The sequence below is a fragment of the Plectropomus leopardus genome, chromosome 2 (genome assembly GCF_008729295.1).
Source record: "Plectropomus leopardus isolate mb chromosome 2, YSFRI_Pleo_2.0, whole genome shotgun sequence".
NCBI lineage: Eukaryota > Metazoa > Chordata > Actinopteri > Perciformes > Serranidae > Plectropomus > Plectropomus leopardus.
Window position 1 is genome coordinate 29451796 of NC_056464.1, and position 19485 is coordinate 29471280.

At 39.2% G+C, this 19485-nt stretch overlaps 2 protein-coding genes across 2 annotated transcripts; one reads left to right on the top strand and one right to left on the bottom strand.

Annotated features, from left to right (window-relative positions):
* Positions 1-1913: 1913 nt before the first annotated feature.
* On the top strand, positions 1914-10460 carry p4htmb (prolyl 4-hydroxylase, transmembrane b). Its single transcript, XM_042507837.1, is given in 10 exon segments — positions 1914-2306; positions 2309-2670; positions 2777-2858; positions 3875-4065; positions 4180-4276; positions 5921-6083; positions 6213-6398; positions 6775-6865; positions 7033-7156; positions 9618-10460. Coding segments are annotated over 10 exon segments (1533 nt in total). The 5' UTR covers positions 1914-2287; the 3' UTR covers positions 9836-10460.
* A 631-nt stretch (positions 10461-11091) lies between these two features.
* On the bottom strand, positions 11092-19409 carry slc26a6l (solute carrier family 26 member 6, like). The gene is made up of 19 exons (XM_042507814.1): positions 19270-19409; positions 19031-19170; positions 18494-18604; positions 18236-18411; positions 17988-18152; positions 16891-17043; positions 16493-16575; positions 16252-16399; positions 16044-16157; positions 14960-15037; positions 14709-14804; positions 14464-14570; positions 14174-14243; positions 13997-14089; positions 13366-13476; positions 12556-12984; positions 11629-11683; positions 11390-11535; positions 11092-11281 (listed from the first exon to the last, which is right to left on the bottom strand). The coding sequence occupies exons 1-19, from the start codon at positions 19407-19409 to the stop codon at positions 11255-11257; spliced, it is 2442 nt and encodes an 813-aa protein (XP_042363748.1). The 3' UTR covers positions 11092-11254.
* Positions 19410-19485: the final 76 nt, after the last annotated feature.

Consider the following 19485-nt stretch of genomic DNA (forward strand, 5'->3'; position numbering starts at 1 on the left):
CCGGACGATTTTCGATGCGTCGCTAAAGTTTGACCCAAAGATGGTTACCGGAAGTGGCAATTGTGACGTATTTGTTAAATCGTCCGGACGGAGTGGGCGGGATCTCCGCCACGCGTCATCAAATGCTCACAGAGGAATTATCCAATCACAGCAGCGTGTAGTTTCCGGCATATTTTTTTTCTTGTTTTTCCGTCTCATAGACTTTATATAATGTCCGTGTCTTTGCATACAGTTTGTGATCTGTCTGCATCATTCCCGTTCATAAGTGTGACTCTGCAGAGTAAGATTATTTCTTAAAGAAGCAGACACAGTTTATTACTCGCAGTGTGGAGCAGCATTACAATGACAAAGGTGGAGAAATTAACAGTGAACAACTGATTTCTTGTTAGCTAACGTTAGATATAAGCCAGGAAGCGTCATGTTAGCTACAATGTTGTTGATTAATTTTATCTGACTGCACTCGCTTTCAGAAATTTGATAACTGCCGAGTTTAAAGTGACTACATTGATGTCAAATAAATCCATTGCAGTAGAGAGTACAATATTTCCCATTGAAATGAAATCGTCCAATGGAATTACCCAAGTAAATCTACCTCAAATTGTAATTAACAAACTAGATTGCCTGAGTAAATATCGACCGTGGTGCACCGTACTGGAATATAAATGTCTCTTATTGCAAACTAGAATCCCCCGTGTTTGATTGGCTCATCCTCGAAAGGTGGAGTCAGCCATACTAGTTTATTGATCTCTCTTTATGCTAATTTCAACGTGCCAACCCCCGTGTTTGATTGGCTGACTACTTCAGGAGGAGCCAATTAAACACGGGGGATGGCACATTACAGTTAGTATAATGAGAGACCTATAGATTAGTATGGTTGACTACACCTTCCGAAGAGGAGCCAATCAAATACGGGGGATGGCACATGCTATTTAGCATAAAGAGACATTTATATTCTGAATTAAACTAAAAGAAAATGCCAGAAACTGCACACTGCTGTTATTGGTTGATTCCGCTGTGATATACAATTTAATTTATTTCAGTAACGACACTTTTGTTTATTTCAACAATGAAATAAATCAATTGATCATTTTCGTTTTTTAGTTTTATTTATTTATTAGCCTATTACTTTGAAATGGCACTCCATATTTAGCAACCCCTTTTCAGGGATAAAAAACGAAAAACAGAAAAACGTGGTTGTGGTCAAAACACCTCATTGGCCGCTTTGTATGTTTCTGTATGAAATTATGTGTTAAAAATTTGACTAGTGTTACAGAGCCCACCAAATATGGGCATGAATATCCTCAAACACCTGTAAAACTAAAGCTGGTAGCCTATTTTATATGGGTGTTTTTTGACTCTTATTTGACCTTTTACACTGTGAGGGAAAAATACTATTATGATCTCTCTTTTAGAAGTTCACCAAACAAAATAAGCAGGAGGTGACTGCTTAATTGTCGACGTCCATACATTTGTTCAATTTCAATAATGTTCAATAATGTTCGATAATGTTGACATTGGCCTAGTTGTTCTTTTTCTATACTGTTCACAACTGTTAAAATGTGCTTTGGCAATACTATTTCACTATGGTCATGCCAGTAAAGCATCCTTGAATTGAATCGAATTGAATTGAATTAAACTGAATTGAAATGAATTGAAGTGATAGAGAGAGAGAGAGAGAGAGTATACACACACTGCACTGCACTGTATGGTATAAAGGGAGGAGTGTGTTATGGGTTAAGTCACCAGAGGTCAGCATTGCACGGTAGTCAGACTGTTGCTGTGAACAGAGAGCTCGGGCTATGGCGTGTCAATAGTAAGATATACTACATATCGGGATGTTTTGTTATGTTCTCAGATCGCGTTTCTTTAATTTCGGATGGTGATTGCTGTACTCAGTTGATGCTGGAGCAGGTTTATGGAGCGGGTTTGTGGAGCGGGTTTGTGAGATGAGCTCCGCCGTGCTTTGGGATGCGCAGTGCGCTTTGCTGTCGCTGCTGACTGGGACTGCTGCAGTGTAAACAAGACTGTCCGAGCCTGCAGCGCTGCTGTCTGTGGGCGAGAAAAAAGATAACGACACAGTGTCTGTGGTAGTTGACTTTTCGTCTTAAGCGCGCACAGTTTCATCATGAACCCTCCGTGATTGTTTTTTGTGATTTTTCAACGACTTCATTTGTGCAGCAGAGATTAAGAAACTCGCTTTCTTTTTCTGATTTCACTGGACATCTGTCAGTCAGCGCATCCGCTACTTCTGAGCAACAAAGCATCATCCTCTCGTTTGATTAATCAGATGGACTTTGCCGCTGAGGAAGTATCAGCTCCTCCTTGAATATCAAGAAAATGAGTGACAACCAGGAGCCCCAAGATGCCGAGGACACGACTCCATCCGGGAGCGCGACCTTGCCGCTCCGGCCGCCGTGCGAGCGCCTCTCCTGCCACAAGAGCAGCGTGTGCTCCCGCTCCTACTTCGTGGTAGTGATGGTGTTTTTTCATGTTTACATCATTAATGTTATAGCACTGCTGTTCTACGTGCACTACAGCAGCGGACAGGAAGATGCCAACCGGAGTCATGACGCTCAGCGCAGTGACCACCAGCGCCCCGAGTCGCGACGTCCGCCATCAAAGCCTGAGTTTCTGCGTGATGTTTCCCTAACAAGAGTCGAGGGGATAAGGGTGAGTAATGTGATGATGCATCACTCCCACTCTTTCTTTTACTCCCTCCGTCCTTTTCTCTCTCACACGCACATTATGCACATCACCTCTCTGGTTTATCTCTCAGGTGGGACACGTTCAGAGGGTGTCACTGGTGCCAAACAAAGTGCACGAAATGCGGACTCTGAGTATGAAACCTCTGCTGTTTGGTAAGAGCCAAGGCAACCATGTGTCAAAACAAATTTGCAGCACACCCACATGAGCCTCTAGTGGTCAGAAAGGCTTCTTTTTATTCTCCTGATGAACGCAAAACATCACCACACACTTCACCCTCCCACCTTATTCTCATCTTCATCACCCTCCAACACATAACCTAGTTTATATATATGTGCTCACACAGGTCAATCAAGGCTACATGAAATGGGTCAATAAGTCCTGAGGCACTACTCCAATGAAGGTCTCATAGCTGACTGGCTAAAGAGCACAAATTCATCTGTGCCTAACACAGCTATGATGCAAAAACATACTATCTTTACTGGAGTACAGTAAATCATGACAAGTTGATTTTACCTTTTTTCCAAATCTAGAGAACTGATTGCTTATTTATTTAATTTACTACATTTCGTGAAATTATTGCAACTTAAAAATTACAAGTTTAATTAAATCAATCTTTCTCAGTTTTAGCAGCTTCAGTAAACCAAGTTTATTGTGCTTCATATCTGTATTTTGCTGGCTGCAAACTAATCAGTCATATTTGTATTTTCTGAAACATGTTAAGAAAACAGAATTCACAGATCTCCTAAATTCATCATTGGCAAAATCCTCTTTGTGATGATCAAGTTAAGTCAGACTAACCGGGTTTACTAAAGTTGCGAACACTTAGAAAGAACAAGGCAAATTTCACTTGTCATTTTTAAGTTGCACCAACTTCACAAAATTAACTTCAAGTGAACTTACATATAAAGTAAACACAAATCAAGATTTATAGTTATATTCAGGCCTACTTCCCCATACTGAAATAAGTCCCCTGATGCAAATTGGTGATTTGTAATATTGGGCTATATTAATAAAACTGACTTGAATTCTATTTTTAAAAAAACAAAAAAATACAGTGCAACATGGTAGCAAATAAGAATGCATGCAGCAGAGAAAATGCTGCAATTCTTTTGACTGAAGAGATTTTGCTCTGTGTGTAACTTTGTCTCGCTCTGTGGTTTTTCTGCAGAGATCCCTGGATTTTTGTCGGAGGATGAGTGCCGTGTTGTGATGCAGCTTGCACAGCTAAAGGGTCTGATGGAGAGCCAGCTAATGGTGCAAGAAGGGCAGGAAGAGCTGGCCAAGGAGCTCAACCTGAGCCCAGAGGAGATCTTCAACCTTCTTGATATCAACCAGGACGGACAGTTGCAGCTCCACGAGGTGTATGTCAGTTTATGGACTGTGAGCTTGTACTGTGGTGCATGACACGCAGACGTGTTTTAGTTCAGAGTTAGTTAACTCGTCTTATCTTTCCTGTCATGCCTCCAACAACAGATACTGACCCATTCTCGAGTGAGGGACGGCATCTGGCTCACACCCGAGAATCTGAGAGAAATCTATGCTGGACTCAAAGCTGACAAGGATGGTAATGGTAAGAAATGAACTTTGTGCTTTTTACAGAAATGTGTCTGTTTGCATACATATTATTTTTAAAACATTGTTTGTGCATTAGTGGTTCATGCACATGTATGTGTGTAAAATTTCTTAAATTTTAAGTCTAATTTTGGGGATAATTGCGAACATTCTTATAAACTTCACTAAATATGCTACATCTAAACCATGAAATGCCAGGGGGAACAACAGTGGTGGGTTTTGGTAAAAATGTTGGAAAGGAACAAAGATTCTTGTTGTTTATGTACAGTAAAAATATTTTTCAGTGTAACGAACACATCGTTTAAACCTTTCATGCTGTGGTTTCCAACCTTTTTGGCTCATAGCGACTCTTCAAATGTTATGGTCTAATATAGACATGAGAGTAATTTTTAGATGAATAAATAATACACAGCAAATAGACACAATTATGAATCTGTATATGACTGGATAAAACTATAGTCTATAAAATTATGGACATAGCCTCTGTGACATCACTCATTGGTTTGTGGACTCGAGTTTGGCATTTCTGCCTTTGCCAACTCAGATTTTTGGAGCCAGAAGTGACCGTTTTGGAATGGGAGGGTGGAGAGAGCCCGAATGTCAGCTGCTAGCTTGGTTGGGGCAGTGCAGTTACTGCTGTGATAATATCACATAATGCTAATTTTCACCAGCAAACAACAGGCTTTAAACCATTAATACAAATTGTAACTTGACGGAAAAACTGATACCTTAGATGATCTGCTGTTGGAGCCGGCCTCAAGTGGCCACTTGAGGAATTGCATTTTACAGAGAATAATGAACCTCAGTAATGAGTCCTGAAACCTGGAAATCCGTTTATTTTAGCACCTCTGATTCCCTCGTCTCTAAGTCAATGGGTATTTTAATTGGTTTTTGGTTAGAAGCCTTAAATAAGGTCTGTGGTTAACACAAACTCAAGAGACTTTTAAGTTTTGTTTTACGACATAATACGTCAGCAAATTCCTCACTGTGAACTATGTGTCTTAAAAAAGACGGTTGCTAACAAGTGGCTAAATGAGACTAAAGAACATCATCACAGCTTTACAGCCTCTTAGCTGTGGCGATGCCACAGTAGTGTAGTTAGTTTTAGCCTAGCATTAGCTTTTTAACTCTGACGATTACATTTAGGCTTCAAAAATTGTGAAAGTGGCGTTAATTCGTGAAGATTATCTTGCTGAACAAAATGTGTAAGTATCATAAACATTTGTTTACCACAGAGTATATTTTCTGCCATAGTACAAAATCCAATGGAAAAATACCAAAGGCTTTTTGACGAGGAAACCAGGGCAACACTAGTTTCCAGGTTGGCCTATGAAAAAGCGTCATCCCTGGGGCACCCTATAGCCTCAGTTTAAATGTGTAATTGGAAATAGATCAGGAGTTTGTTTATAGAGGAATATAGGTCTCATTTAAACACAAATCAATGGTATATACAGACATACTATCAAAGAGTAATAGAAACCAAATTTCCCTAAACTATGGTAGCCTACTAATGCTGAAAACTAGTCTCTATCTTCAGTATGCTATTTTTAGTTACTATAACGACAGAAATTGTCAGTAATGCAAGAAAAGAAGACTTACATAAGGGCTCAGAATAAGATGTGCATTCTTGTATTTGGGGCAGGTTTGCTGAGTCTAGAAGAGTTCAGACTCCTGAGCAGTGATGCCTTCCAGCGCTTCCTGCTGCAGCGAGGGGTGAAAAGGAGTCAGCTGGTGAGGAACAGCAGACACACCTGGCTGTATCAGGGCAAAGGAGCACACCAGGTCCTCCAAGACATCAAGGCAAGGTAATAAAGACAAAGAAGCTTCTCTGATAGCTGTATAAACTGTAATTCACTTTTTTTTTGCAATTAGGACAGTTTTAGCATGTTTTTTACAGAACTTCTCAATTTTTTCTTTACCTTTCTCTTACAAAGGGTGACTCGCCTCACCCGGCTCCCTCCCGCACTAGTGGACCTCAGTGAGCCACTCCAGGTGGTTCGCTACGAGGAGGGAGGACACTACCATGCCCACCATGACAGCGGCCCCGTGTATCCTGAAACAGCCTGCACACACACACGCCTCGCTGCCAACACCTCCACTCCTTTCGAGACATCCTGCAGGTGAGATTACCGAGGTACACGGTGTTGACTATTTCTCAGCAAAAAAAATCAGTGAATGTTCAGATCTGAATTCATCTGTGCTGTGTGATTACTAAACTCCATTGTGACAGCTGGCATGTTAGTCATTGTCAACCTGGAAAAATGTGTGTGCTTGCCTTGTTTAAAGCGTAATGCAGTCACTCGAGAAAAAAAACACTTCTGCTCTGTTTTTTTTAATTAATGAATAAAAATCTCATCAATCCAGAAGAACAGGGCAAGTTTGTTTTTTTCTGAAGTGAATGTATTACGCTTCTGTGTGTTTGCAAAGTGTTTGTATGTGTGTGTCTGTTTGCACCATACATGTGTGTGTCAATTTAAATTTGTGTTGCACACCTAGGTACATCACAGTTCTCTTCTACCTGAACTCTGTTGAGGGGGGTGGGGAGACCGCATTCCCTGTGGCAGACAACAGGACCTATGATGAAGTGGTGCGTAATCGTGTGTGGGTCTGGAAATGTGTAGGGAGAGCCCTGCAAAAGTATTGTGTACATACTGTGCATGTCTTTCATGTCTGTGTTAACTCACATGTTTGTCAGTGGGTGCGTGGCCCGTATGTTTAGCAAACCATGTCACTGAGTCTGAGTGTGTGTTTTAGTCTCTCATACAGAATGACGTCGATCTTTTGGACACCAGAAGAAACTGTGACAAGAGTAATCTGAGGGTGAAGCCGACCAAAGGGACAGCTGTCTTCTGGTACAACTACCTTTCTGATGGAAGAGGTAGGATTCCTATGAAAAATTGCAGTACATTTTAGTCAAATAATGTTGCAATTAAAATATGAAAATGTGCACTGACATATTTATTTTTCATTCGATGTGTAAGCACATTTGAAAGTATTTTTAAAAAATAACATTTCTCTTATGTACACATTGGGCCTAATGCAAGAAACAACATACAAACAGATTTTCTCTTATTTTTGCTTGTATCCACATTTTTTTCTTATTTTTGTTAGTACCCATTAATTTTTGGAATACACCAATGTTTTCATATTTTTGTTCTGGAACGGTCCAGAGCACTCTTACCGAGATAATAAGTTTTATATTTGAGGAACATTTTAAAAATGTATGACTAGCATATAATCAAATTTAAATAATTTTTCAGAGTAATTTCAATGACTGGATTATTAAATTCCTTGGCTAAAGAAACACTTGGTGCATTGATCTTAATAACTTTTCAGTTTCTGTGTGTCTCTCTTTGACCAGTGTTGGAACGTAACTAAGTTCATTTACTCAAATACTGTACTTAAGTACGAATTTGAGGTATTTTGACATTACTAAAGTATTTTATGGTTCCAGTTTCTCATATATATGTATGAGGAGTTGCTGCTTTTCCTTTTAGATTTATTACATTTATTTAAACCTATTAAATTTATTTTAAAGACTTTTAATACTTAAATACATTTCCTTCATTGTATTTATATACTTTACTGACGAACATTTTTAATAAAAAGCGTTTTTTTTTTTTTTTTACTATTAACAGAGTATTTTTACTGTGTGGTATTAGTACTTTCTCAAAATCACATTCACTTTGATTAAGTTTATCAACAGTTCATCAATTTCACTATTGCTGAAGGTTTTCTTCTTAAAGCCTTTTTTTGGTGGCATCTCGCCAGTATTGGGCATATGCAGTCTTTGAGTCTTTGCACACAGCACTCTACCTGCCCTAAAATAGTGTTTAGGGTGCGTTACCTTTTATTTTCTCTTATCAGAAAATTACGCAACAATATAAAGAGAAATTCAAGAGATTGTTGCTGCATGAGGCGCAGTGTGTGCCACATTGTCTGCCAATATTAAAACCAAAAGGTATTATCAATTTAAATATAAGTTTGCAAATGCTGTCGCAGTACTAAAGGGGCTCTATGCAAAAATTCAGAGCTGTATGAGTTGTATGGATATGTTCTCAACATGGAGGTGGCTGAGTTGACAGCTAGTAGCTAACAGTGCTAACTCCATAAATGGCAACGGCAACAGTGCTGACAGAGCTAACGGCGTTGACCACCGGGTGGACCATCCTGACATCAGCAGTAACTGCAGTATGAAAGCAGTGCAATGCAGCAACAATGAGCTAGCCAATGAGATACACAGATGCACATGCAGCTGGACCAGTTCACTGCAGCAAAGGACAGAGAAATTCGGATCACAACACACAGAGGTAGCGTGACTTCATTCTCAACTCTTGACACCATTACTCCACTGTATCTTTACATAGCAAATAGTGTTTTGCTGCTGTATAAATGTTCCAAAGTTCGCATACAGAACCTCCAATAAAAACAAAACAAGACAAACAGACTGCTCAAGCACAGTGGTGCTTTGAGCAAAATGTCAGCATGTCTACATGCTCTTCATCATCATAACGTAAAATAATAACATTTAGTCATAAGGTAAAGGGACTAGAAGCCAACATGAACTAAATGTCATAATGTTAACATGCACACAACTGATGTTGTTTGTGACATTTAAAACAGTGTCAACCCTATTTTCATTCAAACTGAGATTTAGAGTTTAACATCTTTCTGATGTCATATTGGTGCCAGCTGAAAAGCAATCTGATCATATTTAGATTGGGTTTGATCAAATCTTGAAAACAGGATGTTCTAAGGGGGGGAAAGGAGCAAAAATGCAAATAATGCAATAAAACTTTAAGATTGGTAAAATATATACATTTATTTATATTTTGCACTTGATTTGTTACAGTGATAAAATAAATAAAGTTGACTTCCAGCCAACTTTTAAGCCTTCAGTACAATCTTTTTTTTTTTTAAAGGAAGGATTTTCTCCACATAAAAAATCCCCCAAAAAGCTGTCCATATCAAACAAAAAGTATACATTTTTAACTTTAACCTAAAGTGACCCAAAGCTGGCTGCTCTACGTGTTGTTCTTTACATAGCCTTAGCCTACATTGTGGTTTGTAGTTCTATTTAGTGCAGCTGATAATCCAAATCCAAGTTTGTATCTGGATCAGGGGGGATCCAATCCAACGTTTCTTCGAAAAAATGGCACAAAAGTAAGATGGATTAGTTGATCTAGGATAGCAAAACATTTGATTTCCAAATCTGGATCATTCTGATCTAGATTTTTTTTTTAACAGCGTGGCACGTAACATCAGTGTGAGCCCTCGAAAACAGACAGGACATGAAGGATGCTGCTAACTAACATTAAATGATTTTTTTTTCTCAATAGGTTGGGTGGGAGAGCAGGATGAATACGCTCTGCATGGAGGCTGTGTGGTCACCCATGGCACTAAATGGGTCGCAAATAAATGGATCAACATTGATCCGGATTACCAGCGCCAGGCTCGCTACCAGCAGCTGGTTTCACAGCAGCCGGAGGACGAGGATGATGACGGTCTGACTCTGAACCCAGACATACACAATTCTGATGTCCATCAAGACTTGTAGCTCATAAACCAAAATTTATACACAAAAATAATCTACCTAGCCTTCCTCAGTCCTGTGCACAACTTCTTTGGCAGCATCCTCCGTGGCCAGTATGTAGAGATAAGATTTATTCAGGGAAAGAGGTCACAGTGGGTTTATGCAACTGTAAAGAGATGCTTTTGTTAAATATTGCCTGGATATTGTTATACTGTTATTTTTTTATTCTCTATAATTTCCCATTTTAGGAATGTTGCACTAGAAACTCAGTAAAGGAGTTGAGACACATAAAAAGTCCTTTGCATGCATTAGCTTCACAGGTTTTGCTGTTGCTATGAGCAGAAATTGCACTTGAAAATTGAAATGGCTCCTGTAAACATTTCAAAGTCCAGCCTCGTTATTGCTGCCATTACCAAAAAAAAGCTCACACACTGTCAGTGTGATGCATGTTGTCTTGTATTTGTTCCTTGAATTCCTCGTTATTTTCTACCAGATTCTTCTTGAAAGGTGTTTGTGTCATTTTATGAATTTATTTTTGTCTCTACAAATGCACTCTTTCACTCTCCCATATTGAATAAAGTTTATTTAAGCTCATGTGTCTTCAGTCTTCCAAGTGTAAAGATAAGATGTATAAATATAAATTTAACCCAGCAATTATCTAGGATCTATTAATATACAAATATAATTTCATAAAAGCTTTTGATCAATGGTGGAATGTAACTGACAACATTTACTCAAGGACTATACTTAAGTATGAATTTGTGGTACTTGTGGTACTTTGCTTGAGTATGTTTTTTTCATGCCACTTCACTTCATCTCAGAGGGAAATATTGAATATTTTTACTTTTACTTTTTACTTTTACTTGTACTTTTTCTGACAGCTTTAGTTACTTTACAAATTAAGAGTTTATAAAATATGATGTTTTGTTAACTATTGATCATTTGAACATTCAAACAGTCTTTATTTAATATTTTTTTTTTTTGTTCTTTTTTTTTTTTTTTTTTTTTTAGAATTTTAAGGTTTGGGGTGATTTTTGTTTTATAATTTAGAACTTTTGTGGTGTTTTTTGGGGGGTGCTTTTTTCTTTTTAAATACATTTGAGTTTGGGGTTGTTATTTTTTCCTTTTTAAATAATTTTGAGGGTTTTTTGTTTTTTTTTTTAAATAATTGTGAGTTTTGGGGGAGTGTTTTCCTTTTTTAAATCATTTTTAGATTTTAGGATGGTTTTACTGTACTTTTACTTAAAGTACTTTTTCCTGAATATATTTACTTACTTTTACTTAAGTGACATTTTCAATGCAGGACTTTTACTTGTATCAGAGTATTTTTAACAGTGGTATTAATATTTATACTTAGGTAAAGGATCTGAATACTTCCTCCACCTCTGCTTGTGATATTCCCTTATCTTGAGATAATTATTCCATCTTCAGTGCTGGATGTCCTTAAAATCTTGTGCTGCTGTATGTGTCCTGAAATCAAATCATTTTTGGAAAGTAATACAGTTAAAATGACGTAAATAAATGTTTTTAGTTTAATTCAAATGAAGTGTCACATGGACATCAGCTTCATGCACTCACCACTGATGGCTCGTATCTGGGGAGCGATGTGGCTCCTCTGTGATTCAGACAGTAGAGCACAGCATCATGAACGGAGGCATAAAGACGTCTCTTTGTAATTGACTCAGAGAAGAAGCCACCACGCTCCAATTGTTCCACCACAGAGGCTGAGGAGAAAACCATTTGCAAGCAATTTACCACCATGATTAAGCCTTTTCATATAGAACAGCCTAGAAAAGAATTAGAAGGCGCTCACTTACCTTGACAACCAGCCATGTAGATATCTACATCAATCTCACTGAAGTCCTGGAAAATCTGTTAATAATACAGAATATCTATCATCACCCAAAGTTACACTGCACTAACCTTTAAAAATACCAGAACATTTCCCAGAAAATGTTGACGGGTGCCTGCTTCTGCACTCATCAGGTGCTTCTACCTCTTGGATACACATTATATGAGACTCAAGTTGATACCCCTCCCCGACAATCGTCAGCAAACCCTTATTTTTTGATGGTTTTAAAGATCATCATGGCAGGTTTTCCTATGAAGTGAGTTAAGACTTCCCCGCTGTGGATATCGCTACTGCGCAGAATCTGGCTCTCAATGACATCACAAGATGGCAACACCTTTATCTCGGACATTTCAACCTCACTTAAGCATGGTGGGGGTAAGTAAAGGCGCGTTGTCCATTTTTCTAGACAGTCTGTGCAGCTGACACAGAGCGAGAGACATACATTCACGCTCACATTCACACCTACGGGCTATTAAGAGACACCAATTAACCTACAAAAACTACATGTCTTTGGACTGTGAGGGGAAATGACATGTGAAGAACATGCAAATACCCCTCTTGCTATTTTATTTCATTATATTCATATTTCTTTTTTGTGAATTTTCTGTGAAAAGAAAAAAAAGTGCAAAACTAGTTCATTTTGCCAGCTGTCTGCCATGTTTGTTTATTCTAAAGTCACGTTTGATCCCAAGGGGATTAGCGAGATTTACAGTTTTGAGAGTCAGGGCTCTGGTTGTTAGTGAATAAAATCTACGAAGTGTGCTGTTTTAGCCAAATTGTTGCTCTCCACACTGTATAGGAACAGAACTGTTAAATTTATCATTAAATGTCGTTATGTGTTGGCTCTCTCACATTTTCAACATCTGTTAAGATTTGTCCTTTTAGTACTTACATTTTTCATAGTCTTGATAGCCACTGTGTCAATGAAGTTAGCCGTGGAGAGGTCGATAATGATGGAGTGAATATCCCACGTCCACTTGCCCAGTGACCCAAGGGAGACCCGCTCCAGGTCGTGACTCAGTGTGTCCTCACTGCTGGAGCCCAGAGTGGTAGTGTCCCCGTCCTGCAGCTCAGACATCCACCCTAAGCTGGTGCAGTCTGGTTCTCCTCCTTTCAGGTACTCCCATCTGCAGGGGCCATCTGGTGTTCGAGGAGTGGTCGGGATAACAAACACTGTCCCGTTCTCCCTCTCTGTCCAGCCCGGCTCCTCCTTGTCTCTAACGTCCTCGTCCACACCTCTGTCCCTCCAGCAGCCGGCCTCCTCCTCTACAGAGAACACAGGTGCTGCAGAGAGCTTATCAGCTGCCTTCTGTGCCCTTCTCTGCAGAGGTGTGAGGGGAAGAAATGATTGTGTTTCGCACCAGTGTTTATTCATTCTTTGTTAGTTTGTCTTCTGTCAAATGTTACAGTTGGTGGTCTTCAGCCATCGACTCGGCAGAACTGTCACAGGACTGTGGTGCCAAGTTTGTCATCACATTTAAAGGGAAACTTAAGCCTTTTCAACCTGGCCCCTATTTAACCATCTTTTGGGTCTAAATGATTTATGGACACAGTGATTTTTTCAAAAATAAAAAAAAATTGAATCCGAAATTTGAAATTTTCGCTTTAAGGTGACCAATAAGCCAAACACACAAAAAACATTGAAGTCCTTTAAATGTTTTGTAAAGTTTCTATAGCCAATCCATGTGTGCAGTAATGTTACCTCTCTCTTGGCTTGCCTTTTTGCACGTCTCTCAGCCCTCTTTTCTCTACGTCTCTGTTTGGCCTCTTGCCTCCTCTTGTAGATTATCATTTTACTGATGTCAAGCCCACTCTGAAAACAGATGAAGAGGAGAGGGTAAAGGTCTTTGACCATCAGCTGAGAAAAGATCAGACATGAAACAGTTAGTAAACTGAATAATCAAATTTTGATTATCTATTAAATGTTTCTGTCAGTTTTCATGCAAAAACGCTGAACATTTCTTTACACAACAGCCACTCAAATGTGAGGATCTGCTGATTTTCTATGTCACATGATTATAAACTGAATATCTTTCAAAGTGATGATCAGGTAAAACGGGGAATTTGAAGGTGCAAGATAAAATGGTCGCATTACACGAGCCAAGAATATGTTACATTTGCATCATTGTTTCTAAAGTGACATTATATATAAGTTGACGTAATCTGTGGTTTTTTTAGCAGCATTTCCCAGCTATGTTTGAACCACCAATAGTGTGTGTCAAGCAGGTTGTTTTTTTACTATAATTTGGGATTAAAAAAAAAATCAGACGATTACTCATTAATGAAAACATTCACATTCACAGATAGTATTATTATTATTAGATAGCATAAACCTTCTCTTTCAGAGCCTCGAGGTAGAGATCAGCATTGGCGAAATATACCGTTGCAGAGGAGCGAAATATAGTAACACCAGGAATCTCTCTCGCCTGCCAAATAGCAAAAAATCATTAGCTTTTTTTGCAGCAAGGGTTGAAAAGCTTGTAATGTATGATTTATCATCTTTGTTTCACCTCTCTGTGGGTCTCTATGTCCACGTACAGCTCTGTACCTGGAACATTTCCCAGAACAGAGTATGTTGGACTGAAAGGAATAAAATACACAAAATTATTATGTGCGATATATGTTTCTGTACTGTATTTTATCTAATCTGGCAGGTCTTGCAGCCCTGCAACAGTTACTGATACTGACACACACACACACACACACACACACACACACACACACACACACACACACACACACACACACAGTAGGATTCAGGTACTGCAGTGAGGAATAAAGTGGTGCAAAGGAGTCTTACAGTTGAGTCCTGAAGATAACAGTAAGCAGAGCAAAGATGATCGAGGCTGCGAGACCCAGATCCAGATTGAGTAACAGTGTTGACACCCAAGTGACCAACCACACCACCTGGGGGTTACAGCATGACATTACTCATCTTTGAGCATGATGACGAAAAGGAAACAAGAATGACATTTTCCAGTTTTGACACTACGGCTAATTCTGTCACAGTTGTTGCTTTTAATAAGTAATAATTTATCCTCTCACCAAATCAATCTTGCTGCTTTTCCATAGTGTAACGATGTCAGAGTGCTGCTTGAACATGCCCTTCAGATTAACAAAGACGATCACTGCAAGGACAGCCTAAAACAAGCAAAATGTGATTACTCAGGTGTGTAAAAAGAAGTGTGAATGAGGCAAATAAAATGTCTTTTATCTTCACACAAAAAATGTCATGCATCACAAATATTTATTGCAAATCTACTTTGTAGTAAAGATGAGTAATTGTGCAACTGAACCTTTGGCAGCTCCTGGAACAGAGGTCCAAGTTTCAGTATAGTCACCACCACAATAAGAGCTGAGGCAACTCCGGCCATCTGCAACAACAACACAACCGTTGTATTGAAATACTTGTTCAACAACTCGATGAATAGTTTGTTTATCAGAGATGGATTAAGTTGATCATTGGAGAATAGCTTGACTATATGGCAACACATATTTCCAATTATTAATGGTACTCTAACAACTTTTAAGTCTGGTGTCTGATTAAACCCTTTGAAATCTGAGCAAATTAACTAAACAGTACACGAAAATATGTTTCTGAAAACATTTAAGGCAAGAAATATGCAATGTAGTAACAGAATCTTGATTCATTATTGAACAGCGCTGCCTAGTTTGACAGTTTGATTGCAGTTCTTGAGCAATGATTGACAGCTGCATGAGTGAATCCTCAGCTGATAGGTTGTTTTTGTTCATGGTGAACTCTAATAAATAGCCATGACATTTTTCCATCGCAAAATTTAGCCGAACTTTGGGGTGTTATGCATTCCCCTTCCTGGAAAGCTACCATGGCCTGTTTTGTACCTCTGGATTCCTCAGGTCTTCTAGATTCATATGATACCACTGTGGCTTTAAAACTCAGCCCCATACAGTCTCTTAAAATCTGAATTTTGGCAATCGATTAATGTGATACAAAAAACAAACAAAAAAAAAAACACATCATGTATGGACCTTAATTGCATCAAGACAAGTCGTTACTGCCCTAATTAATGTAAGATGTTGATGTCTGACAGATGTTTTACCACTGCAAGCATATTTTTTGCTCACTCACTCTCTCATTCAGTTGCTGTGTAATAAAATGTAAGTTAAAAACTACAGTGCGTGTTCTAGTACTATGAGGTTTTGAATTTCCACATGGAGCTTATGTTCATAATGTGGTTATATTTTATTAAACATCATTTCCTTTTCACCCCCCACCCCTTCAATCATCCTTAAATAGGTCATCAGCATTGAATATTTATAGCACCACTATTGCATGTTACATGTTCACAGTACTTGTGAGGTCATGCTGATGTAATGCTGTTACTTCTGCTGCTCACTCACTTGTGTTTTCCCTCCGGTGGTCTCTTGAATGAGACTACGAGACATGGAGGCGCACACGGAAAAGCACTGAAAGAAGCCTCCTGCTGCATTACTGAGACCTAGTGCCACTAGCTCCTGCAGCAGGATGAAGACAGAGACACATGAATGAGCAGGGAAATTAAATTAGAGTCAAACTTACACACATTTTTTTATGAGACTTGGGATTTACCTGATTACTGTCTACCTTGTATCCATGTTTCAGTGCAAATGTTTTGCCAAGTGATATAGATATGGCATATCCAACCATAGCCAATGCAAAAGCATCACCAATAACTTCTCCAAAAAGACTCACATCTGGTACACTGGGAGGACTTAGACTGGTGCACAAGTACAGAAGAAGGCTATGAGTTGGTACTAAACAAGTTGGGAATATGACTCAACAATTACAGCTGTATAACGTAAATGCTTACCCACTAGGAATTTCTCCAACAACAGAAATAGTGTAGTTGCTGTTCAAGTGGGTATAGGTTGATATCAATGTTCCTGCCACAATCTGAAGCCACCACACGGATCATAAACACAAACACACAGGGAGAAGCTGAATTTCACAACACATGCCAAACCTTTAATCATTAAAAACCTGGTGAATCATATGCTAGATGTGAACATAATTATTAGCCATAAATATCTCCTTTTTGCTGTGAACTGCACAAATTCAGAGGCCCGAGCATTGCTGCTGATTCAGCTGCTTGGCTCCACTGTGTCTGTGCTTTTTTTCAGTGCTGCAACATCAGCAGCAGCAGCAGCACAGAGCACAGGGGTGATAACATAAAGCGAGGCCAGAGAGTGTGTCCTCTTATCAACTGACTGTGATGAGCTCCACTGGGATCGGCACTGGCAGCTTCGGACTGAGGAAAGAGTTGAGCTCCTTGGCTGCAATTAGAAACACCATGGACACAGCACTGACCACCAGTGTAGGGAGATGAGTGTGAGGCAGCAAAAAGCAAACATCCTTCAGAGTCTAAAAATAGAGAAAGGAAAAACAAGAGGTGGCTCATTTCTAAACATAATTAAACACACGTGCTTAGCTGCACACAGCAAAGTAATCAGGATTGGAGAGGCACAAGAAGTTTTCATATTGGGCTCAAAATACAGTGAGTGAGGCTTTAAGTAGTGATTTATACATATTATCTGGGTAGAAAAAAGAAAGGCTTGGTTTTCATCATCAGTGACTTAACACGACTCCTGTATGGCTGAAAACAAAAACGAAACAGTCCAATTAAACAGACATCTCAGGTACAAAACAGGACACAGGAGAGAAACTAAACTCTAACCGACAGAGATTAAAAGCAACTGAGTGCTTGTTTTCCTCTGGTCTCCCATGCAAAGAGAGGTCAGTTGAGTCTTGCAACACACATGCTTGTTTCAGACTGAGAAGGGGGGCCGCTACAAGGAAGCTGTCACCACGACCTGCTTAGAGGCAGCCAGGCGCATTTTTGGAACTACTCTGGAAATGGTTCATCTCTGGCGTGGTCTTTAATTGACAAAGGAGACAAATCGCCACAGCATGGTTTGACTTGTCTTCCATTGTTATTGACCTGTTGCTCAGAAATATCTTCTGTCAGTCTGGCTGAACCATCGCACAGTATTTTGATCTCCATATACAGCATAACATTTGTATGTGAAGAGGAATTTCTACAATCTAAAAGAATAAAAGACCATTCAAAATATAGATTAGACCTCCCGGCCATCTGACTGGACCAAAACAATCTTTTTAAGCAGGTGATTCCAAACTTTTGAGCATTAGTGTAACTTAATAGACTTCCTGGTTGAATGAAAATTATAGGGAACACACATCAAACGGTTTTGTGAGAGTTAAACTGTGCTGCAACAGATACAATCTGATCAGTGCTGCTGTATCATCAAAAACTCTGCAATTACAACCAAATATTTGACAGTACTCACATACACTAGTGACAGTGGACCATTAAACCTTGTTGGTGAAACTCCAAAGATGTATTTCAGCTGTGCCACCACAGCATGGGCTGCAGCAGCTGTTGTGTAAGCCCGCACCAGAGGCTCAGACAAGTACGTTCCCACAAATCCAAACTTTACCAAACCCAGTGCCACCTATACAAACAGTGATATGTTTATGAGTTTTGGTAGCTGTAACAACATCATAAGACATTGTAATTTCTGTGAGACATTCAGACCTGAATAAGTCCTCCAAGGACCGTAGTAGCAGCCGCCACCTGCACCCTGTATAAGTCCCGGGACGTTATGTCAACTTCTGCAGTGATGTTGGTCCCGTTTGAAATGAGGAAATCTGTGTCTGGAGCAAGTCTCTCTGTCACACTACCCACCATAATGCTGAGCACAGTAAATGTACCTGAACACAATAAAAGATAGCAACATGTGCTATTACAGAGGTTGTAATGGCCACGGTGCAGTGAGTTATTCTTTCTACTTACCGATGGAGATATGACGTGATGTTCCAAAAAAGAAGTAAATCAGTGCTGGATAGAGGGACGAGTAGAGTCCAAACACAGCAGGTACAGAAGCCAATAGTGCATATGCCAAACCTGTGAAAAAACAAAAATTTTGTTACATCCGTCTCAGTTTACAAAGAAATATTTTAATGAAGTCATTCAATTTTTACAGTAGGAGAGTATTACTGGCAAACCCATAATCTATCCTCTTTTTATATCTTCAACTGTGCAATTCTTAACCGTTTCAACTGCCAAATATGTACAATGTGCAATACTGACTTGGCATTATTTGTGCAACATTTCAACTGTACAGTAAAATTCTTACACATTTTACTCTTGCACTTATATTTAGCACATTGATAGTACAATACACTTTTTTTCTTATAAAAAATATCTCTACAAAGGTTTTTGTCATACCTTCTTGTCTTGAAATTCACTCAACATATGACATCTATAGAAAAAAAAGGCCTTTTTTATCTGCAGTGTTGTTAATATTTATTCAACCATGATGGACTGTACCTTGAGGCAGGTGCATTATGCCCACACTGATGCCGGAGATTAGGTCTGGCATGCCGTAGTCCCAGAGTGAGTACTTGGGAAGCCAGTATAACACAGGCAAGCTGTTCACCACACTGTGTTTCAATTTGGGAATTGTACATCTGAAAGAGATTTTAACGATTCACAAAACTAGAGTTAGAAGAACGTCAGTCCAGATGTCTACATCTACAGCACACATCAAGCCATAAAATGTGCCTTACCTTAAGGAGTCTTTAAGCTGTTCTGTTAGAGAAAGGTGAGTGTCAGAGTATGTTTTTCTCTGAGTTACCTCTTCCAGTCTCTGCTCATCAAGTACTTCCCGCTCCACTCTGTACTTCCCAAATCTGCGTGTAGTGTCCATTGGGCTGAACCTGCCAAAATCTGTGCAACTAGTCGTTTTTTTACTCTTTAATATGCAGTGAGGGTGATTTGTTCAA